This window comes from Streptopelia decaocto (genome assembly GCF_964273445.1).
Source record: "Streptopelia decaocto genome assembly, chromosome: 5".
Lineage (NCBI taxonomy): Eukaryota > Metazoa > Chordata > Aves > Columbiformes > Columbidae > Streptopelia > Streptopelia decaocto.
This window is the reverse complement of record NC_138659.1, coordinates 64817025-64838601: the sequence shown is the minus strand read 5'-3', so window position 1 is coordinate 64838601 and position 21577 is coordinate 64817025. Positions and strand designations below refer to the sequence as shown.

The window sequence follows — 21577 nt, the reverse complement described above, 5'->3', positions numbered from 1 at the left end:
CACTGAAAGTTTTGTATGTAACAAATAATATAATCAGGATCTCATTGACAGTGAAATAAACACAAAACATCTAAACACAATATAAATGTGACGCATTTCTTACTGCTGTTGTGTTGTTTTTTCTAGTGGAGCCAGTACTTTCAAAGGGGAACAATTGCTTGGATGCAGCAAAAGCTTGTAACCTAAATGATACCTGCAAGAGGTTCAGATCTGCTTACATTACCCCCTGCACCAGCAGCACGTCTAATGAAATCTGTAACAAGCGGAAGTGTCATAAGGCCCTCCGGCTATTTTTTGACAAAGTTCCCCCAAAGCACAGCTACGGGATGCTCTTCTGCTCCTGTCGAGACGTAGCCTGTACAGAAAGGAGACGGCAGACTATTGTTCCTGTGTGTTCATATGAGGACAGGGAGAAACCAAACTGCCTGAATTTACAAGAATCCTGCAAGAAGAATTACATCTGCAGGTAAGATAGCACATGGCAGGGGAGTGATTAATGAGGTACCAGAGAGAACTTTTTGGTACTGCTGGATTTGCCAGGACTAAGGGTCAGAATATCTGCTTAGGGAAAAGGATGAGTCAAAGAATAAAGCAAACGCCTCTGACATCCTTAACAGAATAACAAAAGCCTGCATCTGGTTACAGTGTGTGCCTTCTCCAAACTGTTCACAGCTACTCCCTCGCATTAGGGAGGAATCTTTAAAATCCCCCATTTAATTTTTACAGATTTTTGTTGGAAACATTTTCATTAGGTGTCTCTGTGAATGATATCTCAGAATGATTTTATGTCCCATTAGTGACCAGGTGAAAATAGAATCATTCATTATAATGGGATTTATTTTCATTGTAATCTTACATGTGAGCACTAATAACTGTGAATGCAAGCCACATGTTGGACTTTATAAATGGTCACAATACACAGACTGTTCATGGGTTTTATCTTCACTGGGAAAAAAGGAGTCCATGTTTGTAGACTAGATCCCACGATCTTTGTAGAGCTGTTTTAGCCTCAAAATTGTTTTATCACCCCTGCCCTGACACGGGTGCGGGGCCAATACAACGGGAGGGTCATTGATTCACTGGCCTAATTCACAGTCTCTTTGCTCTGGGTGTTCATCCTGGAGAGGCAGCACAGATGCTGCTTCACAGGACAAACTCCGTCCTTTTGCCTTCAGCATACACAACAGTGGCATATAGCACCTCCCCTGCCCTTAGGAAATGCTTTATTCCTACTTAGCATTGTGTATGTTTATACAAGAATGTTATTGTGTTAATGTCCTATTTATGAAGTCATGCCCAAGAATCTTGCTCGTTTCTAATGTGTAAATTTGTTGTAGATTATCCCGTTCTCTGAATTAGCAAGTAAGGAAATAAACACTATTGTAAAATGTCAAGGACACTGAAGACGTGATATAAATCTTAATAAGTACTTACATATGCCTGCTAAAATATTTACTTTGAAGTTTTTTGTGAGATCTACACTGCTGATCTTAAACATTTGGCCACAGCAACTCAGGTGTGCCTGAGTATTTTTCACAGGTGAGGAGGCAGCACCCTCACCTCCATGGCTCAGGGCAAACCTGGAGCCAGTTTCCTGCTGACTCAAATTAGAGCAGATTTAAATCAGAGCAGGGTTCTCCTTTCAGTCCAGTGAGTTGCATTTAGCACCTTTGGAGCTCATACTATGGCAGTTTCTGAAAGCTGGATACATGTAGTCTCAGAACCACCTGTTTTCCATTTCCCTGTTGTGCCATTAGTCTTTTTGATTGTGTATATTGTCTTCACGATACACAGGCCCCATTAGTAGAGTTACAGTATCTTTATTGTGTTTTCTGCCAAACTCCCAGTGTGTTATCATGCCAATGAAATGGGAGAGAGGATTTTATAATGACTGTTATTCAGGCTTTAGGAACTATTTAGTTAAATTAATGCCATTACTTCCCTCATGACTATGTTTTCCTTTGGTCAGCTTTGATATAACGTTGTCTCAGCAGCTCAGTTTTTAGTGGCATTTTGTTTAATTTGACTTCACGAGTTTGGTGTTGTGCATTCTCCACTGCAACACTGCAGAGGAAGGCTTGGTAGAATCTGTGCTCCTGTTGCCCCAAGTCACAGCTGGCACTGGGATGAGTGGATTTCTTTACAGGTGGCTTATTTGCTTTAAAATACCAAAATGAAAAGTTTGGACTCTTCCAAGGCTCAGTGAGACCTGGCTGTGAGGGAGAAGGGCAGCACTGGCAAAAGGGAACAGGTGGCCAAATGCCTGTGGGCTCTTGGGCAGCGTCAGCAAGTGCAGCACTTGAGTCGTTGTGTCTTATGCCTGGAGGTAAAACAAACCTGTTGTGTTCCTGAGAGTCATCTCTCATGGGTGTTTTTACCTCCTGGGCTGTCTGAACTGCTAGTGTATGTAATACCTTCCCTCTCTACTGCCATGGAAAGGAGGAATCAGCAGCAAAGCTATTCCAGCCTGTCCATAATACGGCAAAAGGCATTTTGTCTCTGTGACTTGTGCGCTTAAAGGGAGTTCGCGTAATTTGTTACCCTTGTCTTGTGGGAAAACATGGACTTGGGCGGAGAGGAAAGAAAGGGGAGGTGATCTCCTCCCTGCTATTGAAAGTATCGACACTGATAAATATCAGTCTACATAATAATTGCATGTAAGTTTAGAATAATTAAAAGCAGTAATCAGTAGGCATATAATTCTAGATCTGATAACTTCTATTTAATTTTGAAATCAGAAAGTGTATCTAAATTGGAGAACAATTTGAGAATATGGTCTGCCTACTGTGAAACAGAGTCACTTAGAAACTATTATTTGCGTGCATATTGTATCTATTAAATCTTCCTAATGCTAGTTAAGACAAGGGGGACAAGTTCTGAAATGTTTCTGAAAGTTCCTTGTTTTACAAATGCTGCTTACTCAGAAGTGCAAGATTTGAATCTGCCCGTATTCTGGATAAAATATCAACTTGGTCTGTGCAAATAAGTATTTCAACATACAATTTGGACAGTCTTTAAAAGCTTTGTCCTGGATACATACATCACTGAATCTGTTTTTGAAACAGAGTTCAGAGAGGGGAAGCAATTTGGCCAAACTGCAGGTACCACTATAATTGAGATGGAAGGATACTCTGCCTTTTTTTTTTTTTTTTTAATTTATTAATCTATCTGTTATAAAACATAAACTCTCAGTCAAGGGAAAAGAGACCAGAAATGTCAGGAAATGCAAACAAGTTCTGATTTATGTAAATGGTCCTAATTTTTCAGCTTCATCAGGATACTGAATGGTTCGTTTTCATTGTCATTTCTCTGCTGCCTCTGCTTGTATCTCAGTCTGTATCCAGCTTTGAAAGCAATTGCAGTCTCCCAGGCCTGCCAGTCAATGCTCACTGAAAAGAAAAGCAAAAAAACCCCAAAGAACAAAAAGAAGCCATTAGAATTCCTTTTTAATATGAACATAAACAAAACTTCTAAGGAAAATCAGTGTACGGTCAAAGACTTTCACCAATGATGTTGCGTTGAAATAGCTCAAACCTCTGAGGAACCTCCGTTTCTGATCAGTTCAGCCACCAATTAAACTTCAGAAAGGTGACTGGCATGTTTTAAAAATATGAGTCTGCCGTAAATGCAGCACAGTGTACTTCACTTTTCCCACTATCACATTTGACAGTATTTCAAATATTTTTTTTCTTTGAGTAGTGGTAGTGAGAGTCATTAGTTTGGTCTTTTTAAAGATCTGTGTTTTGAATTTGCATCCTTCCTCTGTCTCCTGGATGTGTTCATGTGCACTGACCAGAATGACAATGATTACAGACACATTATTTATTAAAAGAACACTATCAATCCAGTCATGTGCCGCAAACATCTGAAAAGAGGGTGGCATTAAATGAGGCATTTTTTGTTAAAATAAGAGTCTAGTAACATGTTTCCTGTCCTCCACAACTACTATATTCAAAATGGTTGGTCAAATCATTGAGGCCCATTTTTAAGTCACAATAGACAGAAAGTAGTTCTTGACTGATTTCAGAAGACAGGCTCTAAAATAAATATTATTCTTAATGTTTTGCCTTTGGTTCTGTAAAAAGAACATTTTGCTGACTACAGCTATTTGATGCTGAAAAAAAAAAGGGCTGCATAATGTATTTAAATAACTTTTCTGTGTGGGATGTCTGAGAGATAATAATGAAATGTCCAATTAGGTTTCAGTAGATAGGTCATCTCCCTGAAAATGTAATTAAGCTTTTTTTTGCACTGTGTATTCAGAGAACTATATCTTTATAAATGTGCTTTCATTGGTGTGTTCTTGCCTTTTGACCAGTTTCTGGTCACCTGTATCCAGTCTTAATTTTGTTGGAACCACGCGTTCAATTCTGTATGAAAGCTACCTGCATCTGCAGGTAGAAGATTGTTCTGTGAAAATATGCAGACTTTTTAATCAGTGCATAAAAGTTCATCCACAGTAAAAGCTAAAACAAAAGCTCAACTGCTTGCTACGTTTCCTGAAAACGTAAGAAACTTGCCAAGAAATTAATTTTCCTTCTTTATATTTTATTGAACATTTTTAATGATAATTTACCATGGAAAGGAAGGCACTGTATCTGTGCTTCTTCTCCTTAAAGCATGTGCAAATTTGCAAGAGCTTTACACCTGTGGCTTCTCTGCATAAGACTTAAGGGCTGTTCCTGCAACATGTGCCACTACTGACTGCAAACCCTACACCCTCATGGATAAGACTGGCCAGAGGAAGGGATGGTTCAACACTGCAGGCAAGTCTGTCATGAGATGTCAATGTGCAGTCAGCCCTTTTTGTCCTGCTATAGCAGAAGGGGAGCCCAGCGGCTCGTGTTGGATGGGAACCTTCTTCAGTTACAGCGTTAAGAATAGCAAGGAGTGTGCTAAAGGGATGTGTGAGGAAAGAGAGGAAGAAGAAATATGCCCCTTTCCTCAAATTTTCTATTCCTTAGACATATTTTCATTTCTTCTCACTTTCTCCCTTGCTTTTTTCTCGTGCCTCTTCCCATTGCTTGGTCTCCTTTCATCTCCTCTTTCCAGATCTCCCAGTCATTACCTGACTTTCACCATCTCTCTGCTGCATTTGAGTTCTCTCTATTACTAGCACGTACAGTGCCTCCTCACCTGCTCCTCCGTGTGTTGTTCTTTTCCTCCCTCACTATCCTGCCACAGTCCAGTGATCATCTGTAATTTAGTAAATAAGAGAAAACATAGGTGCTTCCTCCCTTTCAGAGCCTTGTAGCTTATACTGGTTACAATTCAGTTGTTCAGCTACTAAGCCTGACTCCTCAGTCTCAGGCTGCCTCTAACTTTACGTGCTCTAAGGACATTTAGTGGCTATTTTCATGAAGGACACAGCCGCATTATACAGTTCTTTGTAACAGACTTGGATTTGCATCCCTCCAGGGTATTTATATCAGTTTGGCACTCAGAGCTCTCTGGCAGCTCCTTGAGATGATTGTTTTGCTGTGGTTATGCAAAACCAGGACAACAACATAGTTTTTGTAATGCTGTTAAGGACATGAAAACAGGGACACTCTTGATTTCTACAGACTTTTAGGCTATGCCTGTATTGTATGTTTGGAAACTCGAGTCAGGGAGTTGGTGAAAAACCTCATGTGCTGCCTGACTCACCCTGCACTAGATGTAGGATGTCTGCAGTGTAATAGGGTTAGTCTGAGCTCAGGCTACCTGCAAATCCTCCCAGATCTCTCTGTGCGTGACACCAATGCTTTGCCAGGAAAGGGCCTGTGTCTGCACAATAGCAAGTGGGATAGGAAAAAATTTAGAGCTGCCTTTTGGCCCCTATACTGCAGCATGCCCAAAAGCTCACCTCACATCTATAAGCGTAGCCTCAATTTGAAGAATGATTTTTATATGTGTATATACAAGTGTATATATAGATATGCATACGTGCATATTATATTGCTAGAGGTACCATATTTATTTAAGGTGTTAATTCATTTTAATAAATTAATAATGAGGAATGATCACAGTTGAGAAAATTCAAAAAATGGGATCTGGGGGGAGGTGGGACCAAAGCTGTTCTGTAGAGGACACATGATGGTGTAGTGGAGAATGTACGTGGGAAATTGCTAGCCCGGAAAAAAAAATATTAATGCAGTCTCTGCAAAATAAGCAAAAACCCTCTCAAGTCAAGGCAAAGATAGAAAGTGCTGCAATACTGTATTATTTTCTTCCCTTCTTGTCCCTCACATGATCCATTACATTGATGTATTTCTTTAGCAGAATGAAATAGGCAGAGTATTACTCTCCCCTCCACCCCCCATAAACAAAGGTAATTTTAAATTTCTTCAGTCTGAGTAAAACTCTGAATGAATCAAGCGGTTCCTCCTTAAAACATATCCATAAATCCCTTTGGAATCCAAAAATCACAACACCCAGCAAAACAAGAGTGCTTTGTCCCTGTTAGAGTGTAGACGGATCTCATTCTGCAGTGCCAGGATCTGGTTGGCCAGTCCTTATTTATACTCTCTCTTTTCTACTTAAGAGGGTCTTGAAGATTAAACGCTTGCCGGGAGATTGGCGTTTCTTCAAGGGAATCAAAGTTGCAAGGATATAGTAGTTAGAAAAATGACCCAGCTTTATTCCCGCACCCAACTTTCCCATCACTTTGTGCTTTAACAGCAAAGAGGGCCTCAGCACAGGGGGTTTATGCTCCAAGAAGCAGTAACTAGACAGTATCTTTATGCTGAGCTCCCTTGTCAGGCGAGCTCAAAACTGCAAGCGGCTCCCTTCAGTCAGCCAGAACCTCTGCTGATTCCTGAAACGCAGCCCCCACGGCAAGGGAGCGTAATTCTTCCGTGCCCATTATCTGTAAAACACAAGTTATGCCTCAACATTGTCAGAGCTGTTTGGTTCAGCCGACTTCTGTTTTGCATGGTGAAGCTTTGGCAGGATCGCTGACGTGGCTGAGGTCCTGATAGTCCTTTCTGGTTACCGTTATGGATACGAACAACCTGTGGCACTGAATATTTATTATTACCTTTCTACAGGGTTGAAAAAGTGAAAGAGAGAATAAAGTATGTGTGTGTGAACATACAGCAATCATAAAGTTGGATACAAATAGGCCATATTTAGGTACCCTGCCTTCCATATCAGTCCCATTTTAGCCAAAACGATTCAGTGGGCTGGAGTACGTTCAGCCACCACTAAACTCTAGCTCTAAGAACATGCGGGAATTTGTATCATGCAGATGTGGTCCCTCATCATAATTTTGTCTGGAAAGGCTAGTTTTGGTATTCTAAGAGAGAAAAGGAAACTGTATACTATAAGAAATATGACAACTACAGATTAGAAACACAAACCAGGAAGGCAAATGTGACCCGTTTTGTTTGTTTATCAGGGGAAAAGATTAAACTGCATACGTTAGTAGTATGTTTGGTCAAAAATGTTGAAATCCAGGAAAGTTAAATTCATCATTAAACTTTAACAGAGATCTAAACTTGTGTCAGTACGGTTAAGCAAGCACTTAATTGCTTTGCTGGATGAAGTTCTAGTAGGAATACTGCTACCACTGATTTGTTCAGTTGTTAGTTGAGATATTTTTGTAGAGAGCAGTTTAGCATCCACTGGCTTGCATGAGGAGTTTCTACCCACTAATCTGTTAAGTCTGGTGAAGGAAAGATTTTTTTTTGATCCCTTTTAACGTACATCCGGTCACATTTGGCTAGCTTGCTGTTTCTGGGGCAAAGAAAGTGTGTATATATTACAGAACAGCATTTTCTTTAATAAATCAAAACGTTTTCGCATTTACCTCAAAACATATATAAGCTATAGGCAAGAAGCTGCTGTATGTTTAATGTGAATAACAGAGCTATTATATCAAGTCCATTCCCACTGTATTTCCTCTGACATCAATGCCTTCAGTGGATTTATTCCAGGTACGAATCTGGCTATTCCTGTTCTATGTAGGTAAATCTTCAGACAGTGCTAATTAAAAGAATGTCAACTGATTTTACCATTCCATTATGCTGGACTTTGTAAAGGTTATTTATATCATTCTACATCAGGTCTCAGTGAGAGAATATTTCTGGTGGCAGTTCATCTATTAAAATAGCTGCAAGAAAATGTAAGCACTGCAACTAAAAATAAAACTTTGTTTCTCAACAGAGCAAGTGACAGCCACACGCATATTTTCAGATTTTAGCATTTTAATGCTTACTGCATAGAAATTGCATTGCTTTCATTATGTTTTAAGCACTACCCTGTTACTAATGGGGTAACTACTATTAAGTGGAAGCCAGATGTAAATGTATGGGTATCTGTAAAAACTGCTGGGCAGAGGTGGTGGTTGTTTCCTATGCTTGATTATCTGCTGGCTTTAAAGTATGTGACACAGAAAACATTTTCTAGTGTGTATTTACTGTTGAATATGGATTTTCTGTGTGAGCTGACTGTGACCCTTGCCTAAGATTATTAATAGATGACCTTACATTCACATGTTTGTGTTTACACTATATTTGTTCAAGCACACTCTATAAACCATTATAGCAAGTTTTTCTATTAAAAAGCACATATGACTAAGACCTCTGTTAAATTAAAGCCATATTGTTTGTATACTCAGTTCACTTTCTTTTGTAATTCAAGCATAAATTACAGTAGTTGCCCTCTCTGTTGCAATGCTCCCATTTCTAATTAGGCATTGTGAAATGCTGCAGATACATCTCAGTAACCGGCCATGATGCCAGTTCAGAACTGTCATTCTTCAGAATGGACAGTATCTTTCAGAGCAACTTCTGTAAACATCTGGATATATCACAGGCTGTCAGCTCAGGCTCAGTGGCTGCGTTCAGGTTCTTTTGACAGTGGAGACAAAAAATCCCCTCTTAAGACAGCCACATCATCCCTAACTGGTAAAAATGGTTTATTTTGCAATATTGTACTACAAATCACTGGTTTTTGTACTAGCATTATATATCCATATAGCTTATAAAACCAAGTAAAATATGTTGAATAAGATCAGTGCTACATTGGTTTGCTGGTGCCAGAACATTTCTAGTTGCTGTTTGATAGGGCTATTTTGTGTATGGCAAAGAAAAGGTTCACATAAAAAGAGACTCTAATCTGATTTTATCTGCTGTAGTTCTCAGTTTATATTTGTTGTCTTACTCCTGAAGTCAGAACAGTTTTTAGAGTAGCTTCAAGATGAGTTTCAGCTATGTTGGCTGCCCACAGACCCTGCATGATTGAGTGCAAGGACACACCGGGCACCCCTTGTTTCCTTCAGCCAGGTCTCTGACAAGGGGACACAGAGCTGCTCCCTTCAGGAATGTCACCCCACACACCACAGTACTACTGAGGGATTTTCCTGTGCAAAAAGCATCATAGAATTATAGAATCATTTTGGTTGGAAGAGACCCTCAGGATCATTGAGTCCAACCATAACCTAACTCTGGCACTAAACCATGTCCCTAAGAACCTCGTCTGAATGCCTTTTAAACACCTTCAGGGATGGTGACTCCACCGCTGCCTTGGGCAGCCTGTTCCAATGCCTGTCAACCTTTTCTGGGAAGAATTTTTTCCTAATATCCAGTCTGAACCTCCCTGTATAACCTTAGGAAACCTGATGATCCAGTCATCTGCCAACAGAAACTTTTCTCATGAAGAGATAATGCATATTGGACTTCTAAGATTATTCTGTCTCCAAACTTTTCATGCTTGAGCCAGCAATATTCTATTATCGTTTATTCAAGTGATTACAGAGAATATTATTGTCATGGATGTCTTTCTCAGGTACTTGGAACCACATCCTTTCAGTGTGCACTCATGATACAGTTGTTAATAAACACCTAACCATCTAGTGACACACTTAAGGACCTGCAGTGGCACTAATTTATTTGGCTTGCTTTTCAAGAGTGACAATGATTTTCTTATGTTTCCAGCCTGTAATTCAAAGACACTCCTGTCTGCCCAGCTAATGAAGTGAGAACAACTCTATCCGTAATGCACTAGTTCTTTCCTGAGTAACACGCTATCAAGAGACACTCTGAGGCTTGGACATCTTTAAACATGACCGTCATTTATATTTAGAAGCTATAAATTAAACAGCATAAAGGAAATGAAATAAAGTGGAAATATACAAAGACATGGTACTCAGAAGGCAGCTAGTGGATTTGTTCATGTTATTGGAGAGCTTTGGTACAGAGACAGACTAAATAGAAATCTTAGCAGGCTCCCCTGATAGAAATCACAGACTGACAGTTCAGCCTGTCATTTTGTAGAAGACTCTCAGAGAAGTGTTTTCTTTGCAGCTGAGAAGACAGAAACACATTATGCATGCTTAAAGTCAATGGAAGGAAACAGAGCCCCGCAAAACATCTTTAATATAAGTTTGATTTCCTGTGGAATGCTTTCCAGATGTTCTCTCAAACAGGCCTCTTAAAAAATGGCATGAGGTTTTGGGTTTTTTTTGCAAACAGAAAGAGAAAATTCTGTTTTGTGTCACTGCATCTGAGAATCCCTGTTCTAATTATTTATTGCATTATCTTGTGCTCAGGATTTGCACCATAGTTTTCAAAATTGTTTTTATGACACAAAAGGTCAGTAGTGTAAAAATATTTATATTACCCAATTGCAAATAAATCATAGTTGTTTAGAATCACATTTGAGCCTTTTCCTTAAATCCAAAGAACCCCTAATAAGTTAAATTAAAATTACTCTCATGCACGATCTTGAGTCAGCTAAAGGATTTAACTAACATTGATAAACTATGAGCTTAGTGTTTTGTTAAGTTATTTTGATTTTCTGTAGTAGGTATTACGTAAAAAGGTCTCTAGTAGATGACACGAGCAATGGGAAAGGATAACATTAACAGAAAATAGTATATAATTTATTTTGCTTTGCATGCAGTAATAAAATGTATATGTGGGGTATGTTTATTTTAGAACATTTGTTACTCAGAAAAATCAGTTTTGTTAATAGAATAATAGAAAGAATACTATGTTTGTACTGGTAATATCTTGCATTTTGCACGACTGAATTTCTAATAGTTTCGTCTTCATTTTCTAGGGTACTAGATGTTGAGAAGGGCTCTGGTAAACAAAAAGCCTGGATAATATAAGTACTGGCAGATATGGTGGGAAACACAGTACAGACAGGCAGCCACCAGTCTGGGCCGAGTGTGGGTGCTCAGCTGGAGGAACCAGCTTTGGGAGCTGTTGTGTCCATGCTTGATGCTCTGAGCAAGCGTTTGTGATGCTGAGAGACATCAGAATGAATCTTGTGTGGCCTCTGGTTGTTTCTGTATCCAGTTGTTCCACAATCCAAATTGGCTGCTTGTACGTAATTGGGGATTGTCTGTATTTTACTTCCAGATGAACAACAATTTTTAGAGATAAATCGAATCCAGAATCAAATATTTGCATGGGCTTGGGCTGCCAGTCATTTAAAATAGCAAAACAGAAGCAAAACCAGATAAAAAATAGCTTCTTTCAGTTAGTAGCTGGTAGTGTCCAAGATACTGTAATGGTTTCTGCTGGTGTTGCAAAAAGATTTCAATATTCACATCTTGGGAGCCAAATGGTCTGCCATCGGATCTTGACTTCTTTACCCTTCCTTCGCACCTCCAAAGGTACGAATGCTGAGCTGTGTTTCAGGGTGCAGCAGGAGCCAGAGGCTCCCTGGGGTCCATGGGGACCCCCCTGGGACAGGCAGGGCGGGTCCCACCACCCCAGCCAGGGAGAGAGGCAGCTCTGGGCATTGACACCTCCCTGGGGACAACCTGGGACATCGGCCCATGGGTGGACCTGGCTCAGCGGGGCCAATGGCCAGGCAGGGCCATGGGGGGCTGGTGACTGAGGTCCTACAGCATCACTGGGGCAGGGACTGAACTCTGGGGGGATGGGATGGGGTCATGGGCCATAGGCTGGGTAGGGGAAACCCCATGGTGGGCAAGGACATCAGTGACCTCAGGGCACAAACACTGTCGTTGTTTGAGAAGGAGGGGAGCAACCAAAGAAAACTAAGCGTTTTGCTGGGAGTTGCTATCTAATAAACATATGTAAAAATGGCCATTTAAAAAAACTGTCAAAATTCATAGTTGCTCGCAGGTGCTCAGTAGCATGTGTACGTAACTAAGGAGGTCTGAGATGAATTAGTATTACACAGCTCTGGTGCCTTTTAATAATAAGAAAAAGGGTCAAAGCTATATTACAAAGTGCTGGGAGGATCATCTCTCTTGTGGTGGAGCTGCTCAGAGGCTTTTATTGGCTCATTGGTTGATAAGAGTTTCTTATGTAGCCTTTACTTCATTTTCTTGCTGCCCACTCACTGTGTGTTTATGAAATGAAGAGAAAATGAAAAGTTCCTCCAACAATGAAACTATTAGCTTGGCCACATACCAACCCCTCTTGCCACTGTTGCATCCCAGCAGAAATTGTACCACCCAAGCTATACAGGAGCTATTTGTAGCTACAGAGGAGGGTGCTGCATTTGACCCCCACAGAAGAAGAACAAGTTTTTTGGCTTGTTTTTTTTCGTATAATGGTGTCATTTGTCACTATGACACATATTCATTGACTTAGTCTGAATTTTTTCAGTGTCAGATTTATGCCTCTTTGCTGTTTTGAATATTGATGCAGCACTTCCCTTACGTGACTATACTGTGTCTGCCAAATGGTGTCTAGACCCTAGAGCAGCTTTGACTAATTAGTGTAGTCACCCAGTCACTCAGCTTTGGCATTTACGTACTGTTTATATTACTGCTACTGAGCCATAAATAGGTACCTAAACAACAAGCAGCAATGTAAAGAGAGGTGGTAGCGAGCATGTCCAGCCTTCACCTAACATCACCCGGGTGAGCACTGAGGAGCAGCAGCCGTCACTCCCTGCATTCGATAACAGGGCAAGGAGTTGTAACCACTCACTTGGACATTGCAGCCCACGTGTGTGTGGTCAGCAGGAGATTTGGATTCAGTGTCTCTCTTGGTCTGAAGATAAAATCGTAGAATCATTTTGGTTGGAAGAGACCCTTAAGATCATCGAGTCCAACCATAACCTAACTCTGGCACTGAACCATATCCCTAAGAACTTCATCTACATGTCTCTTAAACCCCTCCAGGGATGGTGACTCAGCCACTGCCCTGGGCAGCCTGTTCCAGTGCCTGACAACCCTATCTATGAAGAATCTTTTCCTAATATCCAAACTGAACCTTCCCTGAAGCAACTTGAGGCCATTTTGCCTTGTCCTAAATTGTGCCCACTGCAAAAGGAAGGCTAAGAGAGAAGATTTCTCTCTCTCGAGGCTCAGTCCCTGGGTACCAGCAACTGAAGATGCAAACAGATAGAAGAAAAGAAACCAGGGAACTCACCTCCGGCCTGCCCAGAAGTCGGGGTGATTCTTGAGCAGGACTCATGTGTCTGGTTCCTAGAGCTGCTTTCCAGTAGGCCACGATTTACACCAGATCCAAACTAAAAATGCAGTTTTAGAAATCTTCTGCAACTTCGCCATTCTATCATGAATTGAAATATCGCACCAGTACCGAAGCTGAATTGACCAACTTTTAAGAGGCAGAACTGATAAATATCAAAGATAGTTTCAGAACATCAAAGAACTTTTACAAAACCTTGAGGATAAAAAATAGTGAAGACCTAATCAATGTTTCCTATGCAATAGACTGTGCTAATATAAAACTAAATTGCCTCAACAATTATATGCAGATAAAACACAATACTGCTATTAACAAAGCTTATTTGTAAGCAAATTTTGAAAGTTTTGATTTATCCTGCTGAGTATTTGAAGAACCACTGTCATAAGGAAAACAAATTAACTCTGCCTTCTTTGTATTTTTAACTGTTACAAATGATTTTACTGGTGCTAATACAAAGCATTAGAGAATAGCAGGTTTGGTATTTTTTTTTCTCTTCTTCTCAAAAAGACTGATTATTGTTTGAGCAGGTTTTCTTTGAATTTCCCAATAGGATTATTCCAATTTTTTTCCATCAGGGGTATACAAAATATTTAAAGTAATCTTTCCAGAAGACCTGCAGTTTACTTTGAGGAGATTTTCCAGGGCTAAGATAGGACCCATTTAATTTGTGGGTTTTCTGCCCTACAAAGAGACTTGTGGTTTTGGTTTTGGTTTTGTTCTTTTTCTTCCAAGGAAGAAGATTTCTTTGTGGTTCTATTCAGTTGTTTGGTTTTTTTATGCAATGAAAGGAAAAAAAAAATCATTAATGCTGCTGTTCACAAAGAAGATTTTTGATTCTTCAACAGACAAAGAAATTAATAGTTCCTTTCAAAAGTGGTCCTGCTACATGCTGTGTACAATACAAAACTGCCTGTCTCTATCCAGCCATCTAGCAATTAGATGCATGTATGTACATTGCACATGTAAAATCGGGCACCCTTGAAGGCACAGACGTTGCAAGTTCTGTTTGTCCTCTCCAGAAATTAATACCCACAAACTGCTTCCTGCTGAAGGAACGCGAAGTTAACACAGTATGAATATTTTTTATAGGACTGCTATCAGCTGATTGCTCTTTGTCAGCATCCCTAAAAGGATCTTCTTTTTTACCCAAACAGCCCACATGCAATACTTTAGGATAAATGATCTTGTGGTTCCTAATTAGGCTAATTTCTCTCTCCCTAGATAAATAGTAGGACCACTGCTTTGGTATTGCTGATGAGCACAATTTTATGAGTGCCAACTCTACTGGAAGTGTTTGGCGCTAGATCTTCAGTGAGTGTTAATCAGCAAATCTTCACTGAAAATGATGGAGTTATTTTGTGGCTGATGGAGGTCTGTCTCTGTTTTTATTTGCTGGCCTTAACTTTATCTCCACTGAAAATGAATCCAGAAAAATATCAGCTGTAGTTAACAGCTCAGGAGAGAGTGAGAACTTTGGTAGCATGAAGTTTGGATGACTCACTAGGGGGGAAGTGTGTGATGATGTCCAGTAATGCTTGGACCAGAGCTATCCGAACTGTATTTGGCTTATGAAAACTTAAATGTGCAACATTGTCAGATCATTACCTTTTATGACCACAAAAATTCTTCAGAAATTAACATAGAAATCAAGCTGTATGCAAAAGGGATCGGCAGAGCAATTTTTAGCCTCCGTTAGGGTTTACAAATAATAAACTCTTTAAGTAGACTGGGTAGTAAATGACTGGTATTATTCCATAGTTATCAGTCCTTAAAAACATTTAGAGAAGAGGAAGGTATTAAATGATCTCTGGACCAATGCACCTAATAATCTAAGGGAGAACTAGATGTTTAAGAATCATGAAATGATTGCAAAAAATGTTTTCAGGATTATCAAGATCCTGATCTGACTGTATCTCCAAAAAGAATTATTTGTGGTCATATAAATAATGAAATTTTAATCTGAGGAGCTACTTTGTTTTAGATATGCAAAAATACTGCACATACACCAGGCTTGCTCTTTCCACCAGTTTTTCATACTAGAGAGCTGTAACAGGCTCTCTTCTGTCCGAAAACAGACTTCATTGGAGTCTTAGTAGAATTTGTAGAAACCATAGAAACTGTCAACCGTCTTTGTTCATAATTGCTCAGAAGGCTGGATCTGAGCCACTATCTTAATTATTGACTCAGAGCGGAATCACTGCAGTGACATAGGGTTTCCTTGTCCAGATTTTGTTTATGGTGCTGCTATTTATCTCTTCCCGTGCCTTGGAATCTATTTCTTCTCAGCCTGTCTCCTGGTAGATACAGTATTAGTTCACCAGCAAAGTAGAGATTTTATGGAAATTTAGAAATTCATATACAAATATAGGGCATCTTGAAGGATTGGTAGAGAGCTTGGCTTTTTGAAGATATTAAAGGCAACTGGGTATGGATGTCCATCTCAAGGTTAAATGGTTAAATAAAGGAATGGAGGGAGTGAAAAGCTTACAGTTGACTGTGATTTGAAGGCAATAATGGGTTTGCTGGTGTCAGTACAGTTAGTGAGGGATGTAACTAAAAAGAGGTAATGAGAACAGCCCAGATAAATTCAGGTGCAGTTTGCATGCAGTCTATTTATAGGTTGCTTTCTCAAAGTAAGGCTGTGAACCTTTGAAGTTTGCCCATCATTACTTCCAGGCCAGTTAATGATGTACATCCAATCCCATTCTGAGATAGGTAAAACAATAAAGCAAAGAAAGATAATTAGTCTCTGGAGCATGTAAACAAATAAAGTAAATCACTTGCAAATCACTTGTTTCTGCTAACTTTTGTGTTTTCGTTGCAAAACTAAAAAAGAGCATTTATATTGCAAATCTACATAATGCTAGGGCAGTGCAGAAAATGCATTGATTATAGTATTCTGATTTTGAGAGGGCTTTGCAAAGATTAAGCACCTGATCCTGAAACATCACTGTGAGTTGATATATGGAAGAGAACGTTTTCATCCCTTTTTCATAGAAGTATGGAATAGGGAGGTTAAATGATTTTGTTTGTGGAGATAAAGATCTAAATGAGACTTCATAAATAAACAAAAGTCACTGCTCCGAGTTTACAAGCCAAAGTGAAAGCACCAATGGAGCTGAGGAGAGCAGGACAGGATGGGCAGGAGAGAGGCTGTGGGATGTGGGACCTTGGCCCACCTCAGTGATGCCTCTCAGATTTATAGACCTGAACAGGAGCATTATTTGGCCTTTAAAGTGCAAATAACAAGAAGAGTTCCTGGCAGCTAGTTCCTTTGTTTTTCATTTTCCAACATAGTAGTAATCTGTTAATTGCAATACAGCTTCCCTCCTAGTCTTAAAGCACTTTCCATAAGATACCTGTCTTGCACATGGGGTATCTGAGGTAAGTGAAGATAATATGACCATTCAGCAGCAGAAGTCGATGCAAAGCACACACTCCCTTCTTCTCAGCCCTGGGCTGAATACTGTAGACTTCGGATAAATGCACATTTTACAGGAACAAATAGATTCTCAGTACCGTGGCTCCGGGGGGCTGTGGAGACCATGCCAGCTGGATCTGCCTGCTCCCCCAGTTCAGCCAGCTGGTTCTGCAGACCAGTCCAGAGCAGGAGCCCATCCCCTGGAAACCACGGGCAGTAGCAAAGCAGGTCCTGCCTCAAGTCATGGAGTAAGAAGACTCTGTGAGCACAAACATACAGTTTTGTGTAATCAGTGAAACAGCAGACACTGTGTTCTGCCCCTGTAGAATGATTCCAGTATGAGTTCAGATCCAGGCAAAATGACTGCTCATATGATAAAATTGCTCTTTGTCTTCTTTTTGGCATGAAAAGGCAGAGCATTTCTTTTAATAAAGGGCAGGCATGTCCCTGTTTCTCTGTCCTTTTTTACTGTTTTCTTACACTTTTTTGTTCTGCCTTCAAAAAATGGATTCTGGAAAGAGATGCGTCTTAGAAGGGAACTCTCATCAGCTGAAATGTGTCCAATATATATTTAAGTTAAAGAGTATTAAGCCTTGTCCAAAAATAAAAAGAGTGTAAAAGGTAAGAATGCCCGCAGGCTTGATTTTTAAAGATGTGCATTTTTCTTCATGTTGCAGATCTCGCCTTGCAGATTTCTTCACAAACTGCCAGCCCGAGTCACGGTCTGTTAGTAGCTGTCTGAAGGAGAACTATGCTGACTGCCTCCTCGCTTACTCGGGGCTTATTGGTAAGAACACAGGGAAGGGTGGGGGTTTGCTCGGCCTAAGGAAAACACCCAAATGATATTTTGAAGGCCCATGTGAAATAAAAGCTGTGGAATGTAATACTGTACAACGTGATACTACGCAAAATTCTCCACCTAAGTCCATTGGCCCTGTTTTACCTTAGAGAGGTTCCTGCAGTAAATTTTATATTGCAAGGAAATTAGGACAAAAGATAAGGAGAGAAAGGTGCTTGAATTTGAAATAAACAAATATAAGCTAAGCTTACAAAGTAAATCTTATGAAGGTTGTTGAATTTGATCAGGAGCATGAATCAGGAAGTTAAAAGGAACAAGTGAAACCACAGCTTGGTTGTTTTTGGTGTTATCTTCACAAGGTTGGGTAACTTAGCTCTTGGTCTTTTGGGAAAGTTTACAAGACATTTGAGAAATGAGACAATAGACCAGCTGAGCCTGGTTTCACTTCCAGCTGCTGTTCTTTCCATGATGTCCACTTTAAATGTCTTCTGAGATGCCTGTCAATGGAGGTGAACCGAGACCATATTCTGAAATCCTCTTCCCTCCCCAGCATAATTCATTTTGTTTGCTGTCACCTTGCTGGCTGTCAACAGGCACAAAGATGTCTTAATGCAAGCCATATTCCATATCCCGCATGTGGTATTTGATTTCTGGAGGAAGGATACCATCTCAGGAAGGTGACTTGTTGTAGAAATACCATGGTTGGGCAATAAAGAATAAGTGAATGTCAAAACTCTGAAACAAACAAATTTAAAGGCCACCAGATAAGATGTTTTTAAGCTTACAGCCTGCACCTGCTGCTATGCAGTAATATCCCTTTCTGTTGGCCGTGAAGGTCCCAGCTGAGGCCCTGAAGCAGATCCTGCTGTTAAATAAATGTCTCTGGAGATAATATCCAAAATAAAATATTTCTAAAATAGGCTGGGTTTGCTGAAAAATGACTGAAAGCTATATTCACTGGCTTATTGTTATTATTCTTATTACTCTAGCAGCTAGCAAGTGAAGTAAGTCCATGTGGCAACTGGTAAAATAAGATGTGATGGGTACAAAGGATATGCTTTTATGACTTAAGAGATGAAGACAGTATGCAAAGGGTATAACATATGAACAGTTATGACAGAATGTCATTTGACTCTAAAACAAAGAATTGAATAGCCTTGAAATCTGATCTAGTCAATGAGATTAAGAAGTCTCGCTGCTGGCAAACAGTAACTGTTACTAATAGATACTTCTGGGTAAGAGCTGCCAAGAAGTTCTTCCTGGACCTAGTGAATTTTGCTGGCAGTTTCGTTGGATCCATTTTTCAATTTAACCCCAAGGATGACCCAGTTCATACAGTCACATGTTTTTGTGTTGCTGTGGATGACCGTGCTGCAAAACACTGTCACACATCACAAATGTGGAATGGATCCCTAAGGAGCTGAAATCAAAAGGAGATCTAATTTTCAAAGAGAAAAACAAACATTTTTCTTCCTGCTAGCCCCTAGACACATGCAAAAAGATAAGAACTGCCTAGTGTTACAAGACATTTTACTTCTGGTAGTAATTCTGATAAACCAAGACAATTACCAAAACAAAACTTTCACGTGCTAAAGCAGTAAATTCCTGCTTCTGGTACTAAGCGATATACAAGTGGAGTAAATTATGTGAAGACTATCAAATTTGTAAGATGCTGAGACAGAAAGCAGAGGCACAATCTTTCAGATGTCTGCTTAATATATGTAAAACACAGGAATAAGAGACAGACTGTGGGTAAAAGCTGTTACAAATCCATTCATTTATCAGATCTTCAGGATCTCCAGGTGTTTTAATTAAGGTAAAATATTGTTCATTAAAATAAAATATTATTTCATTTAGCCATTTCATTAAATGTAGCAAAAATTGGACTTCCATAGAGTTTGTTCGGGAAATTGAGGATTCTCTGTGGAAGGTACAGTCAATGTGATTCTGCTGTCACATACAGTGATGTAAATCAGCGTTAACTTCACTGAAATTAGTGTAATCCCACCTGAAATGAATGACTGAAGTGGAAATAGAGTCAGGCACGTTTTTGTATGAGGTGCTTTACCAGTTAAATGAAGAACAGTCTATACAGGGTATTTTAAGGTTTGCATCGGTGTTATATATATAATTTTAAATACATGCATATTTTACAGGAATTCTGAAAATCTTCATTCATCTCTTTAGGCTGCTTGTTGTAGCAATAGGGACAAATTAATATTAAAAAATAAAGGAAAAATATTAAAACTATTAAATGTAGAATAAGAGTGGAGATAGCCACGTTGAGATTCAGTGCTTTGGTTCCAGCCTAGTTAAACCATCTGGACCTGTCTACATTCCCCCATCCGTTAGGTATTGCTCTATCTGCTGACTTCCAGATCTTCTATAGGATTTACCTTCTGACACGTTTTCCCTTGTCTTCAGTAAATTCAGTTTCCCTGGGATTCCCAGGAATTCCGTGAGAGTTCATAGGAATAAATCGAGTCGTTTCGAGCCAAAGGAACTTCAGTCACATGCCGCTCGTCCTGGACTCACCATCCACCTCCTTATTCTTAATTGACCCAAATTTGGGTGACCTCTTGGCAGCTTCAGGTTAATTCTGCTTTTGTCTAAAATATGGAGATCTGACTGCCTGCTACTGAGACCACCACACAACTATTTGATAGAACACAGGAAACCAAGCATGTCCGATTTTACTGCCAACCACCATGGTTTCTCTGATCCTTTAGTGTCCTTCAGCAGAATTTCCAAGATGCCAGCTAGCGGCGGGAAGGGGGGAAGGGGAAGGCACACACATTGCAGGGAAAAAAGAAAATCCACCCCAGGAAACTAAGCATATAATCCGCTTGGGTTCACATCTGCCCCCGGGTTTAAATGACAGGCTGATTTTCTACTAGCTGCTCTTTCAGCCACTCTGTTTTTGCTGGATATACAGTTCATGTGCTGTGTATACACTTTCCTTGTCCTGCCTTTCCTGTGTTCATCAACTCTGATCATGGCTTGATATATGTTAAACTTTTAGCCCTTGTCTTGGCCCATTTTAATTCCTTCATTACCTCGTAGAGATAAGAAAGTCTTACGCCAGCGGCATTTTTAATTTCCTCAATACCTTTTTGTTTTTTTAACCCTTCACTAAGCATTTGCTACTTAACTTTTTTTCTTTTGAAGCTTACTCTTTTCTTTCCATTTGCAAAAATCCTCTTGATTTTCATTTCTCTCACTTCTTTTCAGATCGTGTCACATGGTTGAAATAGTGTACTGAACCATCAAACCAATAATGGACAGATATTTTAATTTGTTTTATTTTAATTTGACATCATTCCTCTTCTATTTATCTACTTTCAAGTTTTCATTAACGGTGCAAATGATATTTGCCTATTCTACTAAATTCTCTACCTCCATTTAATAAATTTTGAACTGTGCTATTTACTCATGTGCTAATCTCATGTTGAGTTTGAGTGGTTATTACCGCAACTATCTGTTAAAAGCTGGAAGTAGATAAAGGTACGGGATTACATTATAATTTTAAAACATCCCAAAATAAGACAAAAGATGCTTTTTGTGAGTTTGGCAGTGGAACTGCATTCATTTTCACATACATTACTGCCTTTCTCAGGCCAGCCCTTAATGTCTGTTCTCCTTTGTCCCCCGTGTCATGTATGAAGCATTTTGCATGTTCATTTGTTCAGTTCCCAGCAGTGCCTGGTGACTGAAAGGCTTTTTGACGTCATTCTGTGATTTGTGTTATTTCTAATGTTCCTGTTTTGTAGCTTGGTGTTTGATAGCCCTTTCCTGTGTTACTGCAGACTCTTAGACTCTGGACCTATGGACCAAATTTTCTCTACTAGTCTACATTTTGGGTCTCTAATACTTATCCTTCATCTATTCCATCTTCTTAATGACTACCTTGATGTCAGTTTTGAAGAGATGTGACCACATTTCCGCATGATATAT

General features: G+C 39.7%; 1 protein-coding gene across 1 annotated transcript in view; it reads left to right on the top strand.

The window, feature by feature from the left end:
- The window catches only part of GFRA1 (GDNF family receptor alpha 1), a gene marked incomplete at its 5' end in the record, with an annotated part of 143383 nt that overhangs the window by 88025 nt on the left and 33781 nt on the right, over positions 1 to 21577 (top strand). Inside the window, 2 exons of the mRNA XM_082053370.1 lie at positions 127 to 466; positions 17502 to 17611. Of these exons, the coding sequence (XP_081909496.1) occupies positions 127 to 466; positions 17502 to 17611 (450 nt within the window). The remainder of the gene's footprint in view (positions 1 to 126; positions 467 to 17501; positions 17612 to 21577) is intronic.